At 43.5% G+C, this 27,927-nt stretch overlaps 1 protein-coding gene across 1 annotated transcript; it reads left to right on the top strand.

Moving 5' to 3' along the window:
* Positions 1–278: 278 nt before the first annotated feature.
* On the top strand, positions 279–27,927 carry LOC306834898 (homeobox protein Mohawk-like). Its single transcript, XM_079361175.1, is given in 9 exon segments — positions 279–377; positions 379–517; positions 1,706–1,741; positions 1,744–1,984; positions 4,062–4,221; positions 7,063–7,216; positions 9,824–10,255; positions 25,142–25,175; positions 25,311–27,927. Coding segments are annotated over 9 exon segments (1,482 nt in total). The 5' UTR covers positions 279–293; the 3' UTR covers positions 25,513–27,927.

Here is a 27,927-nt window from a genome sequence, read left to right as displayed (position 1 = left end):
TAGTTCTTCATAACTGTTGATTGTTTAATTACCTGTTCTGTGCTTCAGATTTTGTTTAAAAAAACCCCAAAAGAAATAAAGAAAGACAGGACATGGTGAGTCCTGCAGGAGATGTAAGCAGACATGTTTCCCATGTCACTTTGATGCATTTATTTGGAGATAAGTACAGTCTTCAGACTCCACCATGCATTCAGTGATTCAGACAGCCTACTTTTTGCATCGAGCAGCCTCCCTCTCTCTCTCTTTTCCCCTCACTCGCCGCGGCCCCTGAACCGGTGTAAACCATCCACAGTATGTTCGCAGGCTCGAGCTGCGTGCTAGGAAACATGAGCAGGGTGAGATATTCAGAGTCCGGGGCGCCGCGGTGCGGGCCCCTGGATAAAGCGGAGGAGGAGACGGCGGTCCGTGTGGTTTGAGCTCAGGATCTCAGGACGGGAACATGTGAGCGGGGAATGGGCGACTGCAAACAGGATTATTGTTGTACACAGCAGAGAGACACAGGAGGGGCCCGGGACAGGTAAGTGACCGAGATACACTGACACAATGAGGGATGTTTCAGGAAGGGACCGAGAGTTTGGAAACGGATGAAATAAATGATAAAGTCACTTTACTTAAGTTTGAATGGACTTTAGTGACTTTGCGCTGCGCTTTATTCTGACATCAGTCTGCGTTATTTTTATTCATATGAAAACCTTCAGATAAACAGATGTGTGAACTCGAGCTCCACTGCCAGTTTGATGCTTCTCTTTTTATTCTAGCATCACTTCATGGCACCGTTAATGCTCGGCAGCTGCTGATGCCACCTCCTCACAGTGCGACTATACAGATCCAACATGCAGCCTGCACTGGGCATTTCTAAATGATGAAAGTGAAGGGAAAAACTAAATGCCACACCTGAGGAGCATGAAGAGCTGTTGGTTTAGCATTAATTTTAAAAAAAAAGCGCAGGAGACAAAATAAAGCCTTCAGGCTCCACAGCGACGGGAGCGCGCAGAGCAGAAATATTCAGGATGCGTAAAGTGGATTTAAAAACACTTTTCTGAACTCATGCTTAGTTTACGGTCCGGACAGCTTAGCTGTAGATTGAACAACAGTATGAACTCTGTTCTTAAGTAGTTTGAATTGATGTAGTAAAATTAATTTAATATCATTTGATGGACTTTTTAATTTTGCTATGAGAATTAATAGTCAGGTGTCTCACAAAATGAGTACAGTCTATGTATAATGGCAGCGTTGTGATAATTGATTTATTTTCAGCACTAATAATGCCGCTGTCTGCAATCATTTCTCCTGTTTAGGCCGAAATAAAAACGTACTGAAACACACTCCTCTGAGTGTTTAGAATATGTTGCCTGAATACCTCGGTATAAATTGAACTTGCGGATGCAAACGTTTACAGTGAACGACCTTAAAATGACGCATCATCAACAGCTTTACGCATGGACCGCCCGATAGTGTTCGTGCTGATAAATGCAGTGTTTTTATACGAGGTGAGGGTCACCTGATTTTAATCCATATCAGAGTCAAATGTGTCAAATGTTCGTGTTTTCAGGGAATGATTGGTTATTAGGAGATAACTGCCCCTGAAATGAACCTTTATTCTGATGATTACCTCTAATCAAGCTTCATTTTCCTTGATCGAGATGGCTTGTTGCGTATTTAGTATTCTGTTCAAAGTCCTTAAATATCTTCCTTTTCTCCACAGGAGAGACGCGGGGACATTGTGACACAAACGAGGAGTTGTTTTCGTCCTTTTTTTTATCCCACATTTTGCGCATCAATCATATTTGGGGAATAACTGTCCAAAGATGAACACCATCGTGTTTAACAAGCTGAGCAGCCAGGTCCTGTTCGAGGAAAAGGCGAAGGAGGTGGAAATGAGCAGCAGAAATTATCTGGAAGTCATCGACGGTCAACATCCAGACCTCCTCTCCAGCAACCAGACCATCAGAGACAACCAGGGCATCAGACACAGACGGAGCGGGTAGGTGGAGCAGTCTGCCCTGTTTAAAGCTGCTGGTCGGCATGCGAGGCTTGCACTAATATGTGGATTAGCTGTTATTTCACTTGGCAGAAGGAAGCAGAGGGAGAGCGAGGAGTGAAATGCTGATTTTTCTGGTATTCTCTCCTCACCTTGTGCAAAGAATGAGCAGAATGAGAAATATCAAACTCTGGATAATGCGTCTTGGGTCAAATTACTAAACCCACACCAATAAATGTCGCGAGCCTAATTAAGCTTTATAGGCATGTATGCATTACGCATCAAACTGAAAACAAATGGCTTCAGAAGTAGTGCGTGATTTTCACTTTTACGCACAATCCGCGCGGATAAAAATCCGTCTTTATTTTTTAACATCTAAAATGTCATCTTCTTTTGTGTCTCAACCCGACAAAGAAGCATCAGTCTGAATATGCAGACTAATGCAACACGATCTGATGGATCAGACTTGTGAATATTTCCCGTTTTCCAGCCTGGGCTTCGTGAAAGTGTTGATGTTCACAGCTAATCTTAAAATTAATAAGTAGGTCAGCCTGTTCGGTAGCGTCTGCTTAAAAGTCTCCATCTGTTTCCAAGAAATAAATCTTCCCTTTAACTTGCTGTGTGGTCTAGTCAATCACAGCAGAAAATGTTTAAATGTATATATCAGATTGTGTTTGGGTTGTCTTCCACGTGAGAAGGAGCAGGTATAAGAAAAGATGTAAATCACATTATTTTGTCATGTTTTAATTAGAAGCTAATCGGCACATGTGGGGGAGAAGAGAGGAAGGAACAATCCTCCAGGTATATTGTGAGTTCATGAAGCTGTGAGACTGTAAAGTGTCACCTCAAGGGAAGCATCAGTCCTAATGAAGAACACCACATGACCAACGTGTTTAAAACCAGAGTTCAGAACACGCAGTGAAAACGTCTTTTCGGATGTTCATACTCATCTAGATTACAAGGAAAATATTTGTGGAACATGAACCTCAGGCTGACTTGAGGTTAGACTAAAATATGTCACATCTGCAGCCGGCTGAGCTTTTTGTTGAGATAAAGGGAGAAGCAGAGCACAGCACCATACTGACATCTACAGGTTCCTAAAACCTGGAGGGAAGGTGAGAGCGGGACCCTCTCATCATCAGCACACAGCCTCAGCACTACGTTGGATTATTCTTTAAAAATACACAGCGTCTGTGTTTAGATTAAATATACACTTATAATGATGTCATGATATTTTCTGCTGTTTTTGTCTTTAATATCATGCTCGTCACAACATGTTTAGAAGAGCTTCAAGCTGCTGGGTTGGAACTGTGGATTATATTTATTTGTATTTTCATCCCAATCCCACAGTATATATTCTGCCCTGTTATTTTTAAAGGCCTCTCTGGACATGTGTAACAGCTCTTTTTCTGTAAAAGAAAAACCAGAAGTATAATTTCAGCTCTCGGTCAGTCTCCTGGGTGAGGGCTTGGCTGTGACTCTGACCCCGGCTACATTGTTCTCGGTCCACTTCTCCAGGGTGTGAAGTGTTCATCTGGCCAAACTGCCAAACTGTCCGCCCGGCTCAAATGTTTTTGTTTGTTTCATTGCAACGTGTTGGTGGTTTTGTGGGACACGCACCGAAAAATAAACTGGCCGTTCCTCTGCCCCTTGCTTCTCTCTCTCTCTCTTTTAATCAAAATCCTTTGCTTTAATTGCAGCGTCGGGTGAGAAAATTGTATACTGTAGAGAGTGTGTTCACTTTATGTGTCATGACTCACAAATTCAGACAACATGCCGGTCTGCTCGGGTTTCCACGGCTTTGGTTTACATCAATAAACAACATAATTCAGGTTCTCTTTATGGCTTCGAAACCAGATTTCATTTGGAGAAGGGGAAAGTTAATCTAAACTGTGAGCTGACAGCTTATCCTCGGATAATGAGCTCGATGTCACTGAAAAACAGAAAAGCTACACCTTAAAAGAAAGTCTGTTTATGTGTTGGCAGGTTACACAGTAAAGGAACATAAACTAAGGAGGTGAAAAATCCCAGCAGGTCTCGATCTGTGCAGTCTGACATCTGTGAACCTGTTTCTCCACAGAGGTCGTCCCAGCGGCGGGAAGGTGCGACACAAGCGTCAGGCTCTGCAGGACATGGCGCGGCCGCTCAAACAGTGGCTCTACAAGCACCGAGACAACCCCTACCCCACCAAGACAGAGAAAATCCTGCTGGCCCTCGGCTCGCAGATGACCCTCGTCCAGGTGAGCGCACTTTATTGCAGCTCAAGAAAAATGGCAGCTGATTTCCTTGAGCTTTTTCCTCGGCATTCTTGCGGGTATGAGTGTGATCAGCGAGGGGAAATTTGCACCCAGTATTTGAGCTTCTGTCTAATCAGGTCTGGAAAACTGGAGTTGTTATGGGATTAACAGGCTGTGTGTCGAAAGTGTTTTTACATCTTGAGATGTTTATTTTACAGATCTCCTGCAGGGAGGGTTAGTGTTGTTTCTACCTTCTTCCAAATGCTACAAACGCTGATTCTGTTTTTTTTATTTCACTCCAATGTGAAAAAATAGCTGCAGTCATAAATTAAACGCAGACTTATCACTGTCAGTGGTTTCCAGCCTTCTTGATTTATGACCCTGAATCACATTTTTTCTTGATAACTTCCATCACGGTCATTTTAAGCGTTTTTTTTTTTTTACATTTCTTAAATTGCACGCTTTAAGGACGTGAGAAGGTTTAGCTTTTGAGAAAATCCAAATGGAGGAAGGATACAGAAAAGGTTCTTTTTTATTCTTCGGTTTGTCACTTGAATCTTCACATCAGACGCAGGTGTTGTTGTGTTGCACTTCTTCAAACCTGTTTTTCAGGCGTCTGATAACTCGAGAGTCGAGTGAACAGCTCGACTTCAGCACCCGACAAACTGACCACTGACAGAGAATCTGTGTGTGTGTGTGTGTGTGTTTAGTGTCGGTCCCTTGCAGCTGTGCGTCTGCGTGTGTGTGTGTGTGTGTGTGTGTGTGTGTGTGTACAGTATCATCTGTTTGACAAGGTCACTGATATGGCCTCACAGCATCTGCGGCGGCTTCCTCGGGCCGGCGGCCACGCTGCTTAATCTGGTTCTCATTTTGGGAGGCTGATGGAGCTGTTTGTTTTTGTCGAGGCCGAGCAGAGTGCAGAGGAATGCTTTGTGTTGGACAGCAGGGTGCCTCACACACACCTCGCACACAGCCTCACACACACCTCGCACACAGCCTCACACACACCTCGCACACAGCCTCACACACACCTCGCACACAGCCTCACACACACCTCGCACACAGCCTCACACACGCAGACTTTTCAGGCTGACACCCAAATACTGGCAGCAGGGTCTGAGGTCAGAATATGATTTCGTACAGGCGGATACATTTACCTTATTTGATACTGAAAATAAGTCTTCTTCAGGCACATTTGTTAGTCTTTAACTTTCTTTGTTTTTTGTTATTTTGGGCGTCAACTAATTCAACAGCCGATCAAAATGTTTAAGACAAAAAAGGTTCAAATTAAAGTCTGTAGTGTTTTTTTTTCTGTCTGAAAATGTTCCTTTGATTTTCTTTGGAAATGATAAAAAAAAAAAAGTTTCATTTATTTCTTGGCTCATTTTCAGACAAAATAAGATCTGGCAGCATGAAAAGTATTTGTCTTTTAAAAGAGGAAAATTTGTGTTTGTCCTTCAGGAGAAGTCAGCACTGACAGATCACACAAATGAAAACACACAGAGACACAGCATCTACATACAAACAGCAGCAATGAAAGGAAATAATTAAACACATTAGAAATATTCTTTAAATGCATGCTAGCACCAATTGATTAAATTAATATGCATTTCTTTTTATTGCAAACGTATGTGCCATGCTGTTCTTCAGTAGAACATTGTAGGAGGCCATGAACTACACACATCTTCCACTGTTTAGTCCAAACAAGCTCGCCGCTGCTGCCAGTAATGTAGAACGCATCACTTCCTGTGCTTTTTCCCTGGAATCACCCACCTGGCAGCAGGTGTTTCAAACAACTAAATCTGTCATGTTTTAGCAAACGGACCCCTTTTTTCCGTGCAAATGTTGTGATTAATTCTAAAAGTTTGTGCCATCGGTGCCATCTCTCCATCACTCTTGTAATCCCTGCATGCCGTCTCCTCTCCGCTCCATGCAGTGCAGACAGAGCGCGGCTGAAAGAGCAGGTTTGGCTGCTGGGATGCAGCATTTTTTTAATATCTCTGGGTATCATATGTGTAGTTCCCCCTCCCCCCGTTCCCCCCGCCTACTTTCTCTTTTTCTCTCACTCCATTGACGGCACATCTTTCCTCCAGTCCTCATTAGCGAGCCGCCCACATCTCGACTCGTCTCGCCTCCCCTGAAGCCAAGCCACATGTACAAGATGCCGTCTTTCCCCTCGGTGCGCCACAGCGTTGGGCTGGAGACAAAAGCATGTGGGATGGTCTTAGTTAACGAGAAACACGATACAGAAAGAAGGGATCAGAAAAATAAGTACTCTAGCATAAGGCCCCGTCACAGCCTGTTCATAAGCCACTTGATGTCTATTGAGCATGAAAAGTTATTCTAGTATAACATCTAATGGTCTCCCATCCCAGTGAAAGGAAGAACGGCAGCTCAAGTGTCTTTTTTATTGCATCTTGAAGACGGTGGTGGAAAAAAAGGGTATTATTGGAGGAAGGCTGCACTCGTCCAGAATAAGCACAGTGAACGTACATCTCGTTCAGAACATTAGTAAATGAAACGTTTAACGTTCTGGGTGTCAAATGTTTCTACACGGTGTTGTTGCAGAAGAGATGCATGCTGGGATGTCTCTGCGGAGCGCCTGGGATGTTTCTTCGAGCTCAGTTTCAGAGAGCTCAGCTCTGTTTCGCTCTTTTTCGCCTCGAGTCTCTCCTGGTTTTTGTGAATGAGACGGATGGCCGGCAGCGAGCAGACGTTTTCATAAAGGATCGTCTTTGTTTTGGTAGGGATGTGGAGGTGTTTGAATTCAAAACAATAACACATGTTTCTATTTGCTATGTCTTCTCGCTTCCTTCTATTTCTCTTATACTCTCTTTCTCTCAGGTTTCCAACTGGTTTGCTAATGCCAGGAGGCGACTGAAGAACACGGTCAGGCAGCCAGACCTGAGCTGGGCGCTCCGGATTAAGCTCTACAACAAATATGTGCAGGGCAACGCGGAGAGGCTGAGCGTCAGCAGTGATGACAGCTGCTCAGAAGGTACGGCTTCACCACCGCTGGGCAGGAACTCCTCCTCTCTTTTGAGAGTTAAAAGACCTTTATGGCTGTGCTCATAGTCTGATATATTTTTATTTTGAAGGTCAACGATTTTGCCTTTAGTCTTTATTGGATAGGACAGATGAAGGGGATAGGAGGGAGGGTGGGAAGAGACCAATCAGGGAGTTGATGCACCAAGGCGTTAGCCTCTGAACATTGGCCCTCTGAGATAAACCAGCGCCCTGATTTTCACCATTCTTTTCTAATTTCTCTCTCAGATTTCAGTCCCTCAACACGAGTAAAGTGATGATTAACTCGACTTAATTTTCCATCTAAAACGGTGACAAACAAAAAGTTACGTCACAGTCTCGATTAAACACAATCCGCTCTGTCTCCACCCTGAGTTAGTGCGCTTTTACTTTTCTTGGTTACATAAATGACTCCAGTTCTGTGCCAAGATCATTATTTTTAACTCCACAAAGAGGATTATGCAGGAAAACTCAATCAAAGGTGTTTTTATTTTGTGTTACACAAATGTTGTTTTGGTTCCAAACACTCCACGTAGTTAGAGTCGAGTGTTCGATGAGATCCAGGGCCACACTGCGATAACATTCATATACCATCACATCCAGCACAAAAGACCGTGTGACTGATCTGAGTTTGTCCTGTGACGTTTTAATGATGATTGCTCTTGATGGGTTTTAGGATGCTTTAGGTTAACATATGTTTAGACTGAATGTTGGAACAGCTTCATCCACCACTGTGGTTCCTGGTCATTTCAAAAACATCTAAATCTAAGTTTGAAGATAAATGGGTCACTAAACCCTGCGTGAACCGGATGACCTTTGCACAGAGTTACGGACAAAATCTCATTACATCATCCTGCGAGTGCCCAGAAATCTTAATCCAGCATTCGGACCTGACTAGAGGCCAAAGGCGCCATGTGCCCGTCTCAGAGCTGGCTGATGCTATGCAGAGCCATGTTCTGGACGCATAAAAAGCGGCGAGCGTGTGAGCAAGCCGAGCGACGCCGAGGCCGGCGTGCTGTGACACGCTGTCATTAAGACACCCCGCCGAGCCAACCTCTGTCTCCCAGCCTACAATTGTAAATGAGCGGCTCTCTGTCAGCCGTGTATTTACAGAAACAGCCTTTCTACTTGCTGACAGCACTGAAAACATGGTCAGGAAACAAAAAAACAACAAAAAAAAAAAATACAAAACACGTGTGCTCACGCATTGAAAGAGTGAAGAGAGATGAAGAGCACTGTGGTGTCAGTGATCTCTAATTACATTCTGGAGGAGCGGCTGGGCCTGTGGCTCACAGAGGAATGTGTGCATGGTGTTTGCATTGTGTCCGCCACAGGCCACTGTACCACCGGAGGCTCTGTATATCTCTCTGACTCTTCTCCCTGTCACATTATGGTTGTGAAGCTATCCGCAGCCTGCTCCCACTTCTGACCCAAGCGCTAAAAGCCCTCCATTATGTTTTTAAGCCTATGCTTTTGTTCCAGAAGCTATTTAAGGGTCCAAACCTGACCCCACTGACTCTGCAGACATTCTTCTTAAATCGTCCGGCTTGTTGGGTCTTCAATCCGAAGGAGAAGTAACTGATGGGGGTCTGGAGGTGTCTTATCAGTAGAGAGTATTAAAACAGGTCAGTGTGTGGTTTGACACCACAGGCCGGAGTGCTCGCTGAACTCGACCTCAGACATCACAAGGGGAAGGAGAGCGAGTGCGCGACCTCCACGTGTTTCTGATAAGTGGCAGTCATCATTTTAATTTGGCCCAGGCTGAATCAGAATTACAAAATTACTTTCTTGGCAGGGACAGAATGTAGAGTGAACTTCTCCCTTCAGTTCCCTCCTGCCAGAGGATATCTGTTTTTTTCAGTGCAGCGTTTTGTCTTCCCTGCTCCTTTCTTTCATCAGGTACAGACCTGAGTTTTAATTCAATCACTTCGACTGCACAGCACACTGGAAATTATTTATTTCTTCAGGGAGAAAATGGGGCAACGTGTGGTGGAGAGGAAATAGGCTACCAATCCGTTCTGGTTTGGTAATGCGTCTCAAGTCTCGGCTGGGCTTTCTGCTCTTGAGGCGATGCCAACAGGAGAAGAGGCAGGAGCTCCAGGTTAAAAATCCCTCATCCTGGATTTTTAGATTCAAGATTAGCTCAAATAACCAGACTGGGAGTCAGGCAGGAGGAATGTACAGAGGTCAGAAAAGCTTTCAAGAAGCACACTCAATGAAGAAACGACAGTTAACAGTATTTATTTCATGTATTACAACGTTTTATTCAGTGTACAAGAATGAACATTTGAAACATTTTAGCTTTAGCATTTTAAATATACCGACATACTCATCATTATGAGTTTATACAGAGGTGTTACGTGCACAAAAATGAATATTCAAAAATTGTATGAAGTAATAAATAGATGTAGAGATGCACGAAGGATGTATGGAAGCTTTCTGAAAAGTCTTGTAGCTCCAAGCTATGCAGTTTTATACAAACACTGTTTTGAGTAACACTGTCTTATATTTTTATTTCACATAATTTTAGGGAATTAATTGACTGATGCTTTTGTCTGTATGATTTTTTCCTCTTTGATAGACGGAGACAACCCTCAGAGGTCACAGAGCGGCCCCGAAGAGCTCACAAAGCCCATGTACCAGAGCGTGATCAAGAAAGAGGGCTCCTCCATGGTGGGCATGGCCATGGGGATGGGGATGGGAATGGGAATGGGGATGGGGATGGGGATGGGAATGGGAATGGGAATGGGGATGGGGATGGGGATGGGTGCGGGGCTTCGCTCAGCTGCCGAAGCTGCCTCACTCGCCGAGGACTACGTGTCTCCACCCAAGTACAAGAGCAGCCTCCTCCACCGCTACCTGAACGACTCGCTGCGCCACGTCATGGTGGCCAACGCTGTCATGGACGCTCGCAAGAGGAACCACTCCGGCTCCTTCAGCTCCAACGAGTATGACGACGAGCTGCTCTCGCCATCCTCCTCTGAGGCCGAGGCTAACTTTGTTTATCGGGCTGGTAAGGAGCCACATTTCTTACATTCTTTCCTTTTGAGCGTCTCCTCTCACACACGACATCCTTCACTTTTGTTCTTTTCTCGTCCCCTTCCATCTGCACATTTTGTTTTAATTCCTGCAGCTGGTCCATTATTTCCAACTGTCTGCATCGCTACACGTCCTCCTGCCTTTCCCTTCGTATCACACTGCTGCAGCCGCTGCTAACTGTTCTCTGATAATGCCATACTTTCATAGATTTGATATAGAATGATTGCCAAATTTGATTCTTGTGGTTGCTGCAGTAAAGCGATGAAAGCAAGCTGCAGTGTGTGCACGCTACACTACAGCGCACACTGACCGATCCACAGCGCAGCTCGTGTACAGTCACTGCACACACACTCACACTGGCTCTCTGAGCACAGAAGGAATTCCCTCCAGCCAGCTCCTCTGGCTGGGCTTTAGCCGGCCAGACACAACAAGGCCATGTGGAACATGCTCGCTTTCAGGCTACTGTTTGGCATGCCTTTGATCCTGCCATGAGGTCCTGCTGGGAGAGCAGGCGCAGGTCAAACGGGCCGCGTGTTTGTGTGTCTGCACACTGTTAGTGTGACATGTAAAAGCACACATTTCTACTTCAAGACAGCATCAACAAATCGCCTTTAAAGAAAAGTCTTTTTATGTGTAAAAAGGGAGAATCTCCTGACATGGGTCACTTGTAGGTTCACGTTAAATGTTCTCATGGTCAGTGGAGCTGAAGGTGTCGCTCCCTTCACAAAGACTCACTCTCTGTTATTAATCTGTCTGCAGAAGGAAGAACACATTCCAGAGGGAGATAACACCAGATGAAGCTACTGTTTTACTGTCCCATCTTGCTACGTGTGCGTTGGCACAAGATGTTCTGTTCTTGTCTTTTGACACGTTTAGGAGGAGACGAGCTGTAAAAACTGAGGGGTCAATGAGGTTAGAACTTATCACTCAGGTCATCTGTTCTGCACAGACACGCTTTCAGTAAAGAGGAAGACAAAAGTGTCCAAATCAAGATTTAAAAGGTATAATTTAATTGCTTATCATAAAGTTATTTTGTATAGTTTTAAAATAAGCATCACACGTATTTAAGCAGACTCCCAGCATGCATTTGGAGAGTTCAAACTTTTCATGACTTGTGTGCTGAGTGAGCTCAGTTTTGAACTGAGACATAATGTATTTTCATCGCATTAGGAACATTTTTTTTTCAAATGATTCTGATGTTTTCAGAAGTGTGAATTTCGTGTCCGGCGCTCAGAAACTTCTACAAGTCTTTCACAACTCTTCAGCTCGCTCTTCGTCTGATCTGTGAACAATCAAGGTCAGATCCGTCCAAGTTCTTCCTCAGCTGAGAACAGTGCTCCTTTTGTTCGGGCTGACTTCATAACCAATAGTTGTGTTTTCACTTTTTGCTGGGCACAGACGGGATCCGAGGCGGTGGGGAGAGAGATTTGAAGGTGTAGCTGATGGAGTGACAGAGGGGGCCGGGGGGGCTTTGTGTGGGGAAGAGCAGATTTTATTGTGTTTCATTCAAAGGCATCTACAATGTGTTTCATATTATCTGAGTGTGAAGCAGGGAGGACGGGGGACGGTGTCTGGTTTGTATGAAATGCATCAGAAGGCAGTGACGGTTACAGTCCTCCCAATCGAAACAGTTGAAACTCTGTGACCTGACCCAACATCGGTCGATTTGACATTGAAGCACCTGCTGGGGCTCACAGATGGAGAAATAAAACAAAAGATGGATAGACCGAGTGAGACTTATAACTCCCTCTCTCCGAGACTTTAATAAGACAAATCCCCAAAATGGATTAATTCACCTGGCCGGCCTGCTGTTTTTAATAGAGAGTAACTATTTTATCTCGATGGTTAATATAACTTCTTGGCGCTGACGTCTCCGTCTTGGATTCCTCTGGCACATTTATAAAAGTGTTACACTGTTACATGCAAGAGAGGCTTTTCATTCCGCACATGGAAAGTTCTCCGAGGCGCTGTTGACTCATGGGGATCGAACACCTGCCGGGGCTCTCGCATGGGCTTGCCCGGTTGTACAAAAACGAAAGAAAATTAATTTTTAATTTCACATTACTGATCTCGCCAGCTCAGACTGAGAGGCAGGCAGAGAAAGACTTCGACGCTCATCAGGTTTGCATCATTTCCGTTGTCGTTTCTCATCCCGTGGCAGCACATTCCAAATATTTTGGTAGTGAACACATTCCTCTTTTACAAAGAGTTTTATGATGTTTTTGTGGGAACAGAAAAATCGCTCCTCGAGTAGCAGATTTCACATAAATCTTAGGTGCTGCAGTTATTTAGAGGGAAAGAAGGAATAAATCGGATCTAAACTCAGAGAATGTTCCCCTGCTTTCCTTTTTTGACAATGATAAAAGTGTCTGACATTTTCAGGCAGAGGAGAGGAAAAGAATTACAACTTGAGTGTAGGCGCACAAACGGCGTCACATTCTTTTGCATAATTTCTGCCTGTAAAACAATTTGATTGGTCCGTCGAAAGTGGCGTGCCTGGCAACCATCATCCCATTGGATAAAAGTCCATTAATGGGCCAGTTGGCCGCTGTGGCCGCAGCCTGAGCCTCTCAGTGTTATCTGTGACTACAGAGGGCAGTCAGACGTGGCAGGAGATGGAGGGTGTAGATTTACCCCAGTGGAAAACTACTTCTGCTGGCTTGAAAGGACTCACACACTCGTGCACACACACACACACACTCATGTACCATTTGAATGCACACACACACACACATCCAGTACAAACACCCACATGCACACACACCTACAGTTCAAAGCCTGTGGGGAATTTCATTGAACACAAGAAGCAGTAGAATTCCATCACACATGCCAGGGGTTTCATGCCAAATTACCCTTTAATGGGATATTAAATGGCAGGAATCTGGCTCCATGTTATTCTTCTTGCTCGGTACCAGATTTCGCCCCGTCCGATATCATATAGATCATTATACGCTAAATAACTCGCAACGTTTCTGTGGACGGAGACTGAGAGATCTCGGTCAGACATTTTACATGAGGTTGACAGTGGTACATTTTCTCAGGTTTGCTCCTTTATGCACTCTGGTTACAGCTGACTAAAGAAGCCTGATGGAATCGATAAAAGTTGCCAAAGATCCTTCTGATGTGGAAAAGCAATGATGGCTGAAATGAAGTCAACGGCCGCCAGCACGTTTTTATAATTACATTTAAATAAAGTGCAAAATGTGATAAAGATTGACCAAAACATTTAATTTGAGAACAAGACTACCCCAACTTTTAAAGCCTTTTTTTGTCCTCCTTTAAGAAGGGAATAGCAGCCAATCAGAGCATTATCTCCAACATTTGAACACATTCATCACCTGCCAAAAAATCAAGAAAAGCGAGAGAATATTGAGGATAGACAAAATGCATCTATGCATTATAGCATGTGTGCAATGTTGCATACTATTGGTGGTTATTGCACCATCATCTGCACTGATCTGTCTTACATAGCCAGGATTAATGGTGAATGGTATCAAAGAACAACACTCAACATTTTTAACTGCTTGAACAGCAACATCCTCGTACTCAGTGTTTTACATTCTGCCATAACTATCAGTGTAGTTGCACTATAACTAGAGGTCCTTGAGAAAGAAGAGAAATAGACACAAACTGACTCAGCCCTGATTCTCTCTCAAAATGTTTTGTGTTCATGCTAAAATGATAATAGTAGGTAGTATTTAACCAAAACAAACAATGAAGCCAATGAGAATGTGATTTAGTTTTGCTGGTTTGGTTTTATTTTGGATTTGGTTTTTAGACTATCTTTGATCCAGCGCTGTCGCTTACTGAAAAGTCACAGAAACACCAAATTGAAAACAGTTTGTCCTCAGGGGGATCTGAATGGGTGTACCAAATTTCACTGCAATTCATCCGTTAGATGTGAGACAGTACACTCAGAACCAAAATGTAAACGTCATAGGGGAAGCTAAAGCCATTTCACCTCAGCAATCGACTTCTGTGGACCATCAGTGAAAACATAAAGTTGAATAGAAATATATTCCAAAATGCTGAAATGAAGCAGGTTTACTATTTTATGAAATGTCAAATTAAAACATGTGAACTGTTGACACAGCTTGTTATTAGGATCTAGAGTTATTAAAGGAAATATAAAGGAAGCAAGGTGTATCTGTGAGGGCATAAAACACTTTCATTTTATTCCACACATAGCTGTGAGAAAAATTCTTGGCTATACAAAGCAGCAAAATGACCTTTGTTTCACAGGATTAATGTGGCTCATTTGTAAGTCAGGTGCTTTTCAACACCTGTATTTTCTTAGAAATACATTAAAAGAAATTAGAAGCGTTTTACCACAGTCACCGAGGGCCTTTCAAATGAGGTCACAACGTGCGCCAGACTGTTATTGAATCCTGGAGAGTTCAGTGGCCCTTTAGAAGGTCTGGATTCGTCCTCGTAAATGGAAGAAAAGTAACCTTAATGTGGAAAAAAAAAAGAATGTTTGGATTTCTGGTCTAGAGGTAGAAAGGTTGAACGATCGGATGTGATAAAAAAAGATTTCTATCAAGGCTGTTTTCATATTTTTGCCTAACAAGGTTTAACTGGATTTCCCTTACCATTAATGTGACTCTTGTTTCCTCTCCAAAGAGAAACCCAACTGTGATGACTTATACAGCAGCGTTGTTGAGGGATGGAAGCTGTTGTGTCTGGTATAAGATGTCGACTTTGCTGACTGATGAGCAGCGGTCTAAACCACAGAGCAGTGGGGAAGACAATGCTTGACACGAGGCCGCTCAGTGACAATGAGCCACTCCCCGACGATGATAAATGAGGACTCATCATCTGAGGAATCCAGAGATGTGGACACACTGGCTACGATCTGCTCTTTCCACAGTTTAGTAGGAAAAGGGAAGACAGAGAAAGGGAGGAGTGGGTTAGGGATGTTGTTCCAAGACTGCAGCATTTGCCAAAACTCACTTGGTTCAGCTCGGACTTCAGGAATCAGAGTCGCAGGAACAAAAAGAGGAGTGGTAGGCTCTCGTTTCATCAGATCATCAGAGTTTCTCTCGCAAGTGGCAGGTTGGGAAAGGACAGCATGGTGGCTGTGACTAAGAGACAGAGTTGTGGTTGGAAGAAATGAGACGTGTGTGTTTTCTTGTATTTCCTCTCACAAAGATTGGGAGAAAATGGAAATCCGCCAGACTGAGGTCAGTTGACTAGACCTCACTTTATTACAGGGCTGCTTTGGGAATAGTAGCCTGCTCCGATTGAGGGTTTGTGTTAAAAAACAATCAGAGTGATCCCAGGATTAAAGTTCAGGTGCATTCTTTCAACATTTCCTCCATAGTTGTCCACCTGCTGTTGTGTCTAAACATAGCATAGACAATTCTCTTCTTCTTTTAACTCTGTTGACCTGATGATGAGAGTTTTATTTCTCTTTTTATCAGCCTGCCTCATTGAAAAAGGCTGCTCAACGAGGAGCCCTGACAGCTGCTGTCTCTGGTAGAAGACTGTAGTTGAACCAGAACATCAACACGAACCAACAATATTACACATAGGCCTCATCATGCCAGAGTTATTTTGAGTAAATACGGCCAGCAGTTTCGTGTTTGCTGCTGTAATTGGGTGGAACAAATTCCTGCAGACATATTTACAGTAGCAAACGTTTCAATGTGAAGGAGACCAGGAGACATGTGGGTGGTTTGAAGTGTAAAACATGTAGTCAGTGGATTAGGAGAGGACTCGTTTCATGGTAGGCTCTGTACCTTAATCATATCACGTATCAGTACTCTCTTGTACTTTAGAGCCTCAGGACCAAGCTCCCATCAGACTTCATTAAAAACTGAAACAAAAACAGATAGATCAGCGAGGCACACATATGCAAGTCTTCGAGACACCCTTTAGGGTCTAGGCTGTAAATAATAATCTGTTCCTGCAGGGGGCGCTCCATCAGGCTGAGAGCTGGAGCCGAGGTGGGTACACCACGCCTTCCTGTCAATCATGTCAGCTCTGCGCCAATCAATAGATAACGTGTTTTATTTTTAAAATGAAAACAGAGCCATTTAAAAAAATAAAAAATCACGCCCCGTACAGCGTGTGTCAGCGACGACAATAACAAATCTGACCCTTTGTTTCTTGTACCAGGCACTGAACATGTTAATATATGCTATAAAAACTGCCAGTGCCAGTATTATTATGGCGTACTTTTTGTCTGACTGGACGTTGCATAAACTTCATCACTTCACATTCTGAGGTTGTGGGCCGCATCGCCTGTTTTTGATGCGTCAGGAGTAAGAACGAGTGTGAAGGCATTCACATTCAAATCAGGGCTCTACACGCCAGCACATATTCTGACGTCATTTTCGCACTCTGTCTCTAAAAATTGGGGGATGTGTATGAAAGGCTGTGAAGTCTCCTTTGGGTGTGGCTGCTCTGATGGTGAGAACGAAGTTGGCAGAGGTGAGGAATAATCCTGGCACCGAGCTGTGGTGCAGCTTCACGCGAATGGAACGGTGGATTAAAAAGATTGGAAAAAAAAGTGGATCTCTGTCGTTGAAATCTGGGATATTGGCTGATGCCCACTAAACTGAGTCTAAACTGAGTCTAAGACGGCAGCAGACTGAGACAGTGTTCATCCTGAGGGGATGCGGTAGCAGACAAACACGGCTACAGACTGTGTTTATACACTCGACTGGCTTCCATAGACGTGGAAGAGCGAGGCGCTAACGTGGTCTCTCAGCCTGATCGTTTTGAAATCCACAGCACGACAAGGCTCTCACACAATCAGCTCTTCAGATTCCCAGCTGCCTGCCGAGTCAGGGAAACCGAGCCGCTCTGCCTCAGTCCGTATAAAACACAAATTGTTTCCATTTTAAAAAACCGAGTGTGTCTAGAACAATGGGCTGCCATTGTGCGTTCCCACGGGATGAAGGAGAGCAGAGGGAGGTTTAATGAGAGAGCAGAGGTGTGACCGAGCGAGGACACAGAACACACACACACACACACACACACACACACACACACACACAGAAATCCCCAAAGAGTGTGAGAGGGTTGTTCAACCAACCGCTGTGGAGAATTGCTACATAATGATGCAGTGAGTGCATTGTAACGTATCATTTGGCCTCCTGATCCCCAAAAAAAGAAGATATTTTCGAACACATGAAAACACTTAAAAATCTGAATAATGTTTACTTGCGGCTTTTGTTTTTTTTTTCCTAATGTGTGTGTGTTTAGTTCACCACAAACAGCAGCGGTTCTTCCACCGAGGATAATGCTCTGAAAGCTGTGAAGTAATCGTCTAATTCTGGAGCGGCTGTCATGGCTTGTCCCGTTTTATTACCCGTGGCGTCTCAGCAGCGATAACAGACTCCTCTGTTCGTCGTTGAAGCAGCGGCGTCTCAGTCGTCATAAAGTCAGCATCTCAGGGGGGGTGAGCACGCTCCGGGTTGGGCATGTAACTTTGGAAGGCTGAGTGGAGAATCGAAAGTTTGACAGCTAAAAGTTTTGCGATTAATAGGAACCCTGTTAGCGTAGCGTAGATCATGTGAGCTAACAGCCAACGTGAGGATTTAAAGTCTTTAAAGGCTGTGCAACTCTCGATGTACTCCCCACTGTCAATGAAGGCCTCCAGAGGGACAGCGGTCAAAGGTCACTATGAGACCAATCAATACAGACGGGGGAGAATCAATACGCAATTGTAAACTTAAACCACAAAGAACATGTAACTTGGTTTAAATCATTATAAACATTGTTGAATAAATCAATAATTAGATCCTGCTTTGTAAATCAGTATGCGATCTGCTTCATGGCCTCGACACATACGAGCAGTGTTCTGTATTCTGGGACAGATGTTTAAGTTCATCTTTATTTATTTTTTTTGTCTCGCTGCTTTTTTTCTTATTTTGATCCTCGACCTTTTTAAAACATCGAATGCATCCAGGCCGCTGTAAGTCAGAGCTGCTTAACTCCAGGCCGGGTACAAGGGACTGGGCCTTAAGTTGTGATGGGCTTTTATTTGAAGTTTTACAGTAGACACATGAAGACTCACAGCGAGAGACTGTGCGGGTCGAGAAAGTGAGCTCGACGAAGAGACTGAGCATAGGTTGCTAGTTTGACTTTTTTTGAGAGTGCAGAGAATACTCCGGAGCATCCTGTAGTCGGACACCAGCAGAGGTTCAACCCAGGCCCCGGTCCTCTGATGATGTCACGCTCCTCTTTTAAATCTGGTGTGATGATCACTTCCTTACGACCTTCTGTTGTCACGCCAATTCCCAAATCCTGATCTTTTTTTGGTTTTAGTCCGTGACACCCCGGCGGTCACGCCCTCGCGCACAAACATCAGAAAGACACTTGCACGCTCGCCATGACAACGTATTTACTTCTCCGTCGAGACGATCTTCCCATTTTGGCTGATTTACTGGGGCCCTGATTACACTGTGTTTACTGGCACTCGTAAACACAACGACAACCTGGCAGCACTTAAGCATCTTGAAGCACTGTTATTATTTCTCCATCTTGCAAGAAGACACAAAGCGGAGTCCTCTCTGCTGCATGTTGGTTATCTGCCCCGACCGCAGCCACACTAGTGTGTCATCTACCGGGCAGACATGAGGAAAAAGAGGGAATGACACAAAGAGGATGGGAGAGACATTTTTGGGCAGCAGATCGGTATCTGTCTGGCTCTGTCACTGTATATATGTTCTATTTAATAGTGGAAGAGCTAATTATTCAATATTTTCTTAAGTGATGAAAGTGCAGTCAAGACAAACGGAGAAGGCATTACATTCTCAGCGTGTATGATGTCTTTGGCTGGCTGAGTGGAATTGACAGTTTGGTTCTTTGGCGTCAGACTCAGACTTATTCACCACCCGTAGAGACAGAGAGCGGCAGAAAAATGGCAAGGATGGGGTAATATAAAAGAAACGCTGGCAGAGAGCAACGCGGTGCAGTGCCAAGACATCGCTAACTTCATTTACAGACTCCTTCTGACATTATAAAAACCCTGATCATTAAACAAGTGTAAAAAAAAAAAAGAAGAGGGATCTGGTCGGCTCAGAGCGTGACTGATGGCTTTGTGTTGCCCCTCATGGTCCAGACTGCGGCTTGCTTTAGTAAGATCAGAGATCGCCTGAAGCAATCCTCGTCTCCTATTTTGGTCCGAACCAAACAAGCTCGGTTAAAAGTTAGCGGCACATGCAGTCACGTCTGCGGGAATTAGCCAGTGTCATTACATCCAGTGAGCTTCATGAGACTTATCAGAGTGAATAACAGTCATGTATGATGTTTTGTTTGGTTCAAAAATGTTGATCTTACAGGTCGGCCTCTTTGTGGAATAAGAGCCGGCTCCTTTTAAAGATCTCGTGCACAGTTTTAGTGTGAGCTGCATGTGTGAACGCAAACAGACAGATTTATCCGGAGTTCTTCCTGCTGGTGCCCCAGTAGTTTCTCTTCAGAAAGTCTGAGTGAGTGGAGCAGGTCGAGCTGCATGTTGTGTCCAGAGCAGAGATGTGACTCAGCTGGTGGTGATAGAGAGCGCTGACTCATCCTCAGATCTTTACCGTCCTCATGATGAATCAAAGGAGCCACGTCGATGATCTCTTCTCATCCTGACCTGAACGTGCACAGGTCAGCGGTGAGCGGATTGTCGAGTCTGCAGACCACTTTGGTTCTCATCTGGTGCTTAAGAAAAAAAAAAAAACAGCTTAGCACATTTCCTTTCTTTAACTATCAAGTTTGAATGGGTTTCGCAATAATCTTATTCCTGACGAAGTTAAAGTATGTCAGCCCTTGTCCGGTGACATCTTGTTTTTCTTAGTGAAACATGTTGCTTTTCAAAGTGTGTAATATACAGATTAATTATAGAAGTTGTATCCCACTTGTTTGTACCTCCGGCCTTTCCTCTGCCTGTTAAACACATTTCACCTTTTTCTTCTGAAGTCAAGCTCATCTCTGTTGTATTTACAGGATCTAAGGAAAAAACGTTTGTCTTTTTACGACGTGGTATCAGAGTTATTCCTCATGAAGTCAAGTCTTTGTAAAAAAGCTAGAAAGTGAACTGTGAGTTGTGAAATCTTTGCAAATGTCCCCCTTTAAATTCAATTTATTGGAGATAGATATTTACTGTCCTTGTTTCAGCAAGCTTTGTCTTTTTCCTTTGCTCAGAAACACTCGACTTATTTACACATTTTATCTCCATGTTTAGTCCCTCAACTTTTGTTAAGGAAAAAAATAAAATAAAACAGGTTCTAAGCACCTGGTTGCCAAAACAAATCCAACATATAATGAAAGCATTGTAAATGAAATGATTGAATGATCATATAATTAATATGAATGATCATATTAATTATGATTAAGAAATAAGAAAAAAGAGAGTTTTGTTAACAATGAATAAACATTCGCTGCTAAAGGAAGCGTCGCGATCTGGATAGTAAGATATGTCAGTGCTCTCCTTTTGAACAATAACAAATATTCTATCCACTGAAATGCATCCCTGTTTCATTTGTTGTGTTGTTTTAGGACTTCATTCAGATTTTTTTTTATAGTTATGGAAACATTGCAAAGCCTCTGATGTTTTTGGCAGCATGTGATATTTGATGATGTTAGAATTAACAGTTATTCTAAGTTACTTTTGGAAGGACCACCAACTGAAAACCTGAAGCTTTAATGTCGTATCAAATGTGTGAGTGTGTGTTTGTGTTTATTTGTCTGCCTAATTCAGCCCAGCTCTCAGTTTGTGCAACAGAGCCTGCCTTGTTTATTGTTGTATGTTGCTAACAACAGCACCAGATGGTAATGATGATAGTCGACCGCTCTCCTCCGCGGTCTTTTTAACAGGTGTAACCTCACTCATTTGTCGACCCTTGCTTGTTTTCCTTCATTTTCACCGAGCTTTGTTAAAGCTACTCAGACTTTTTTTTTTTTTTTGAAGTCTTGCTCTCCCTCTGTGATTCTGAGGTGATGTAAATTGAGCCTGTGTTTTTAAACGTCCATCATGTCGCCAGAAAACCATCCAACTCTTTATCTTTTCCCCTGTGGCGCTCCGTGAAACCCCGCTGTCGGTGAAGCCCAAAGGAAACAGCAACGTGTGACCGAGTGTTCAGTAGCAAGGTATTAAAGCAAGAAAAAAAAAAAAGACGGAAAAAAGAACACGAAAATAATAAAAGGCCCTTCGTGATTTATTGCAGATTTATTGAGTCTTTGGCGCAGCTTTTGTTTTCAAAAATCTGACTTTTAGATGTTTTAGGCACAGAGCTTTGGAAATGGAGTTTTTGTATGAAGCGGTGCATTTCCAGGTCTTGGGGTCCTGGGGTTCCCGACTGCAGACAGTGGTGCATGATCAATGGGTGGGTCCCTGGGTATCAGGGTGGCCCTTTTCAGCCCTTCATCCACACTTTTTCTACCTGCCAGAGACCTTTAGAAAACACTGTTTTGTATGTTTCTGAACGTCGGAGCATCTGGACAGTGGCTGCCTCACACATACTGGAAACGCTTAACGCTGTGGATGGAAAGACTCGCACACACTGTACTTCACAGCCCACAGAAAGTCCACAAAACACAAAGAGACACTTTCTTCTGTTTTTGTTGATGTGGCTGGTACTGACCTTCGTGCTGCTGCCACCAACAGATCTATACGCCTTGCACCGCAGCAGTAAAAACTAACCTAATATATTTTGGGGGGGACATAAAACACTCTTCAAACCGGGTAATTTTCCTGTAATTACGCAGCTAAAATTATGGAGGATGGTGCATATTTTTAATCAGGAACAATCTGCCGTCAAACAACAATAAAAAGAGACAAAATAGAGAAAATTAAAAGAAGGACATGAAAAAGAGAAAGATATTATCAAGGGTTTTGAAACTGGAACAAGAAAGAGGACAGGTTGAAACTTTATTAAAACATGGACAGGAAACATTTGTCTTGGCTGGGCTGCACAAAAATGGTGGTTCTCGAGTGCCTGGATCAGGAGGTGTCAAAGCAAATTCCTGCAGCGAAGACAGAACAAGCAGAGGACAGAAGTTCGGGGAGCGAATGAATATCAAGAAAGAGAAAACGGGCCTCACTGATAAAGCCGAGGGAAAGATAGGACGATAGGGAGTTGTGGTCAGACGAGAACGTGTGGATTTAGTCGCTTTACGCTTTGACGCACTAAAACCTAAGATCTCATTCTGCGGTTTGTACGTCTGGGTTATCATGTCCTCATCTCACTCGTGCGCACATATTCCAGGAGAAAATTGTGCAGAGTGAAGTCCATCGTTCTCTCTCTCTGTAATATATATACCTAAAAAACAAATGGAAAACTACAGGAAATGTCATAATCAGGCCATTATTAGCCCGAGGCCTTGAAATCTCGGCACGGGTCAGAGTAAGGGGAATGTTTTGGAAAACAATGGAGGAACAATAATTAGGTGCTTATGACTGGATCCACGTCTTTGGAATCTCCAAGGAGGGCTTAGGCGAGGTTAGAGGTGACAAAGCAGAACGGTAGAAACCTTTTGTGTGCTTTCTCCGACGCCCGGAGGAGTTTGGCTCTTTGTCTATGTGGCTGTCTGTGACGATGCTAAACCCAAAAACACAGTGTCCTCGTGCAACCTTTTCCAGTCCCCTCTAACTATCATCAGGATGAAATTCAAGTGAAAATGACGGGTGCGGATTTTCATTTGCATCAGGGAATTGTCACAAACGCCTGTCGCCGGCTGTGTTGCGGCGACGGTGGCGTGGGGAAGGCCTCGTTAAAATGGCTGCTCAGGTTTTCACATTTGCTTTACTGGAAAATGTGGCATGGAGAAGTGTGCAGGGGACAATTTGTTCCTGGGTGCTGCGTTTGTGGTTTGACTGCTGCAAGTTTGAAGAAAAAACCTTAATGCAATACAATGGGAACTTTATGTTGTTGAGGGCCGTGTTAAGACAAACCATCTGATACCCTCAAACTGACTTACAAAAGACAGACAAGAAAGTAGGTTGTTAATTGTGACCGGATTTAAAGGTTACATACTATACTCCTTTTCAACTAGTGTAAATAAGTGTCAGAGCTCCTCTTCAACATGTGTGTGAAGTGTGTTGTTGTAAATCCACTCTGATCCTGGATTTGATCATGTCTATAAACCCCTCTATTTCAGCCCTGCTCACAACAGGCTGTTTCTGTATCTGTAGCTTTAAATATGTAAATGAGCTGTGTCTGACCACGCCCCCTCTCTGGAAGGGCTCGGGTGTACTCGGTGCTTTCTGGCTCCATGTCCTATTGTTTACGGTGAGAAGGCAGACTCAGAGGGCAGAACAAACACCTAGCTGTGGGAGTGTCACCCACCTGGGGGAGGGGCTACTGCCCTTTGTGATGTCATAAAGGGAAAATCTCCAAATGGCCTGTTTGAGCACACATTTTATGAAAAGTGGAGCAGGCAGAAGACGGAGAGGATGGACTTTTCTCATCATTGGGGGGTTTGAAGATAGAGAAGGGACACATTGATGTAAGTGTTGAATAAACCAATTTAAAGTGTATTTTGCATATGGCTCATTTAAAGAAGCTAGCTTCTACAAAAATAAATGTAGTTGAAATACAGATACTTTTGTTAAAATGCAGAACATAAAATAAGTAGTGGTAAGAAAAATATCACATTTATGTTTACATTCATTTACATTTAGATCTGTGAATATTTTAGTAACTTAAAAATGTATTTCTACATTGTAAGGTTGTGGGAAATGTCCCTGATACCTTCAATACGGTACGCTTTTGATCAAGAGATGCCATTATTTTTTATAATTGACAGGATTATAAAAGTACCAACACCTATTAAAAAATGTGTTCAGCTAAAAGTTGTTTCAAGCTAAAGTGGCAGAGACAGGGAGTTGTCAAGGGAGTGCCACTAAGAAAAACAATAGTATGAGTGAAATGAGACGTTTATGAAGTTAGTTCATGTCATGTATCGATATAGTTTGATCTATCAAATATAAAAACGTTTGTATCATACCGCTCAAGCACATTGTTACATGACTGATAAAAAGAAAGCGTGTGGGCGGGTTGAGTGGACCTTTCTCTACTTGAGCTCCTGCCGCTCTAAATTCTTCTTCACATCCCTGCAACTCAAAATACATTTCAAGAGAGTTCGCCGTCTTTTGAAGATTCTTATGTCAACCACAATCTACACCTGAACTCCTTAAAGGCTGAGAAGGCCTTAGCTGTTTGTTTAGTCAACTTAAGGGAGCGCCCGCAGGCTGCGCAGCTAGAAAATCCAGACGCTTTGCTCTCTTTTAATGCCTCATGAACCGCCAAGCCTGTGTCATTACACTCCCTGCCAGGCGAGGCCAATACCTAGATCTGAACCCGAGACACGAGACAGGTTCAGCACAAATACGCCAACGTGCACATGGTCTTTGTCTGAAGTAAACACAATGTTTGCCCAGAAGAGTATTCTAGTTTCATTGTTTAATGACTTTGCTGTTCCCTGCTAATGTTTTACATATGAGATAGAGATTGAGCTCGTTTCACGAGAATCAAAAGCGAGACATCCATCTTCTCTCACTGACTCACTTGCGGTCTAATTTGCTCAGACAAATCCATTACATTGGCCCGGACCCATTTGTTTTTTTTTTTGAATCAAAATGTTACAGGATGGATTTTATGACTCATAAGAAACGTCTTTCAACTCAATCCAATTAGTCACCTTGTTTCTTGACGGCTTCTTGCAAAAGCGTCCTTCTGGTCCAGCATCTGAGTGAAGAGAGAAAACAGAGCAACACATGTTTGCACACCAGGACAGTGTGTGTGCACACCTTAAACAAAAGCTTACACACACATCTTCCCCGAGCCAGCGAGATTTCACTAAACTCTCATTATCCTGGAGAAATCTGCAAAAAGTAACCTTTTCTTTCCTCTTGTGCTTTCAGAAACCGCAGAGCACGGATCAAGTAAATGTGACAAGTAAGTCGACCTTCTCCTCCCAGATAACGCCCTTTATTTATTTCATTACAAGCTGCACTTGACCTCTAACTTATCCCTCTCTCTGTTTTGTTCTTTTCTCTCCATGTTTGCACGTTTTTTTTCGCTGATCATCAGCGGTGGCGTCGTAGCTGCGCAAAAGGAGAAGGTGAAGGGCAAAGACGAGACGTACTGGAGGGAGATCAACGCCGCAATGGCCTTGACCAACTTGGCGCAGGGGAAGGACAGCGCCTCTGGGACAACCAGCTGCATCATCCAGAAGTCCTCTCATATAGCAGAGATCAAGACTGTCAAAGTGCCACTGGTGCAGAAATATTAGCCCTTGACGTCACCCTCCCTTCTCTCTATGCAAAACCAGCAAACATTCCTGCTCCAGCAAACTCGCTGGAGTCCAAATAAACTCCCCCGCTTCAGAGAAAGAGAGGAGAACGGTTGTTTAAGGAGGAAGTGAGAACAGAAAGAGGACTCTTATTCTTTTTGTCGCCTGTTGAAGTGCATAAAGAGGCCTTGACCAGCTTTAAGTTTAGCTGGCTTGATGTTTGACAGACAAGCGTTGACGGTGCAGTATTTCCTAAAAAAAACAAACAAACAAAAAAACACACTTTTGTAATGTTAACTTATTTTTGTGATTATTTTTTATTTTCTCTTTTTTTTATTCTACAAAATTTGTATTTTGCCAAAGTGCCTTTCTTATTCGTTAGATGAATAACTCTCCGACTGTGGTCAATGCAAAACGATGTGCCTCTCTGACGACGTCTAGAGTCGCAGTCGTGAAACATCCTGTGCCTTCATGAAGGAGTGAGCTCACTATTTGAAACGGTGATGAAGTGAAGCAGCGTGCACACACCCAGCCGTGTTTCCCTGAAGACATTGTGCATGTTTTGACTGGAGTCCTCATTTTGACCAGAAGCAGAACACTGTTTTGTCTCGACCTTTTCTGTGCCTGCAGAACGACAACGATGACGCCTTACGTAAGTTAGCTACAGTCGAAAAAGCAGCCAGTGTGCCCCACCTTGTTCACATCTCGGCCTTGGATTTCATCAACCAGCGAAGGATTTCTTTCTTATCAGTGTTTTTAATGGCTGAAACGTGCACAAGCGCTCAGCTGGACCCGATGAAGTCACGTACTGAAACCCCCGTAGATGTAAATACGTGCTTTACGGCTCAACTCAGTATCTCTTCAAATGGAAGAATGCCATGACCTAAAAGGGATGTTTTTGACTTGCGTTATCAGTTTTTTTTTTCTCTCTCTGTGGACATTTGTTGCCTTCTCACATGTTCGTGCTCAGAAACAAGATAGTTCAGAGTGAACGAGAGAAGGAACGCCACCATCAGCTCCCCACGCCGTTTGATCCTCAGCCCTCTCAGCTGTTTAGCATTACATTCAAATTACTGTTTACAAGAAGCCAGAGGACAGACTTAAACGTTTGACTTTCTCTCCCCCTTACTCCTCTTTTGTTTCTTGGTTTGTCTTCAAAGACACATTCCAGTATTATCTATGTGACGGCCAAGCAAGTGTTCAGAGTATTTGTTACAGTCGGTCTGTAAATGTGTGGTCGTTTTGTTTTTAATCAGAACTTTTGTGCTTGCTTTCACTCAACCGTGCAGCATTAAGAGTTCCTCTCGTCATCCAATGGAAAGAATCTCTTCCACAGAAAGCACTCGTGCACGGTGCACATGTTCGAAACGTTTGCAGCAAAGGAATCCGAGTTCACAAAGTGGGAGAAAAGAAGTCGGACTTGTGGGAGAAACTGAAGTTGGCGCTCGGGGGCCGACTTTTAAATGTTATGTATATCTTCAAGGTACTGTTTATGTGTGTCAAAATGTACACTCTTTCATAAATGGTGTAGTTTGTGTCTCTTGTTTTTTTTTTTTCTTCCTGACAACCCAGACTGTTCTTCTGGTCAAAGACTTTGAAGGAGCTGCACAGAAACAGACTCTTTGACCTGTTATGTGTCTTGAATGTGCAAACAGTTTTCTAAAAGCTGCACTTAATTCTTAATTTTTTTTTCAACCAGAAAACACAGCCTCCATTGACAAGTTTTATTCAAAGTGAAGTTAAAGAAATGAAGGACAAGCCTACTTTATTCCTGTTAGCGTGCCTATGGATGTAAAATGAAATCAATCGCACTAGCCAATCCCCAGGCACTATTTGCTTATGCAGCGGGGGTTTTGGGCTCCCACATGTGTTTTTTATACACCTGATCCAGGCAGGGTAGCTGCAGGGTAGTGCCGGCCCGGCTGCCTTGTGTTTCTAATCGCACCTCTGAACCTCTGGACCACTCGAGACCCTCACACCTCACACGATACCTGCTCGCTGGGAGCAGAAGGAGCGAGTGGCGGCGGCGGCTTCAGAGACGACAGAGTGGCCTTTGTTGATCCTACCTGCAGACGCTCCCCGACAATGACACAACGAGTGCGAACAAATAAGTTTCCACAGACTTTGGTACTGTACAAGTCTTTCTCACGACCACGCTGACAAATGGAAAGTCATGGTTTGTATTAAAGCCTATAAATTATTATTATGGACTTTGTAAAGACAAAGAACGTTTGTTTTTTTATTGTTAAGTTATATAAGTTGAGATTTTTCTTTTTGTTTGTTTTGATAGAGACTGGATTTTCAATCCAATGACCAAATGCATATCTCTTTGTTGCTCTCATGTAAAATTTCTTTTATAAAAACAGATGTTTCGTGGTCAAAGCAATGAATAAACCTCTGAATGAAATGAAAGAA

Source organism: Symphodus melops (assembly GCF_947650265.1).
Source record: "Symphodus melops genome assembly, chromosome: 14".
Classification (NCBI taxonomy): Eukaryota; Metazoa; Chordata; class Actinopteri; order Labriformes; family Labridae; genus Symphodus; species Symphodus melops.
This window is presented reverse-complemented; position numbering and strand designations above follow the sequence as displayed.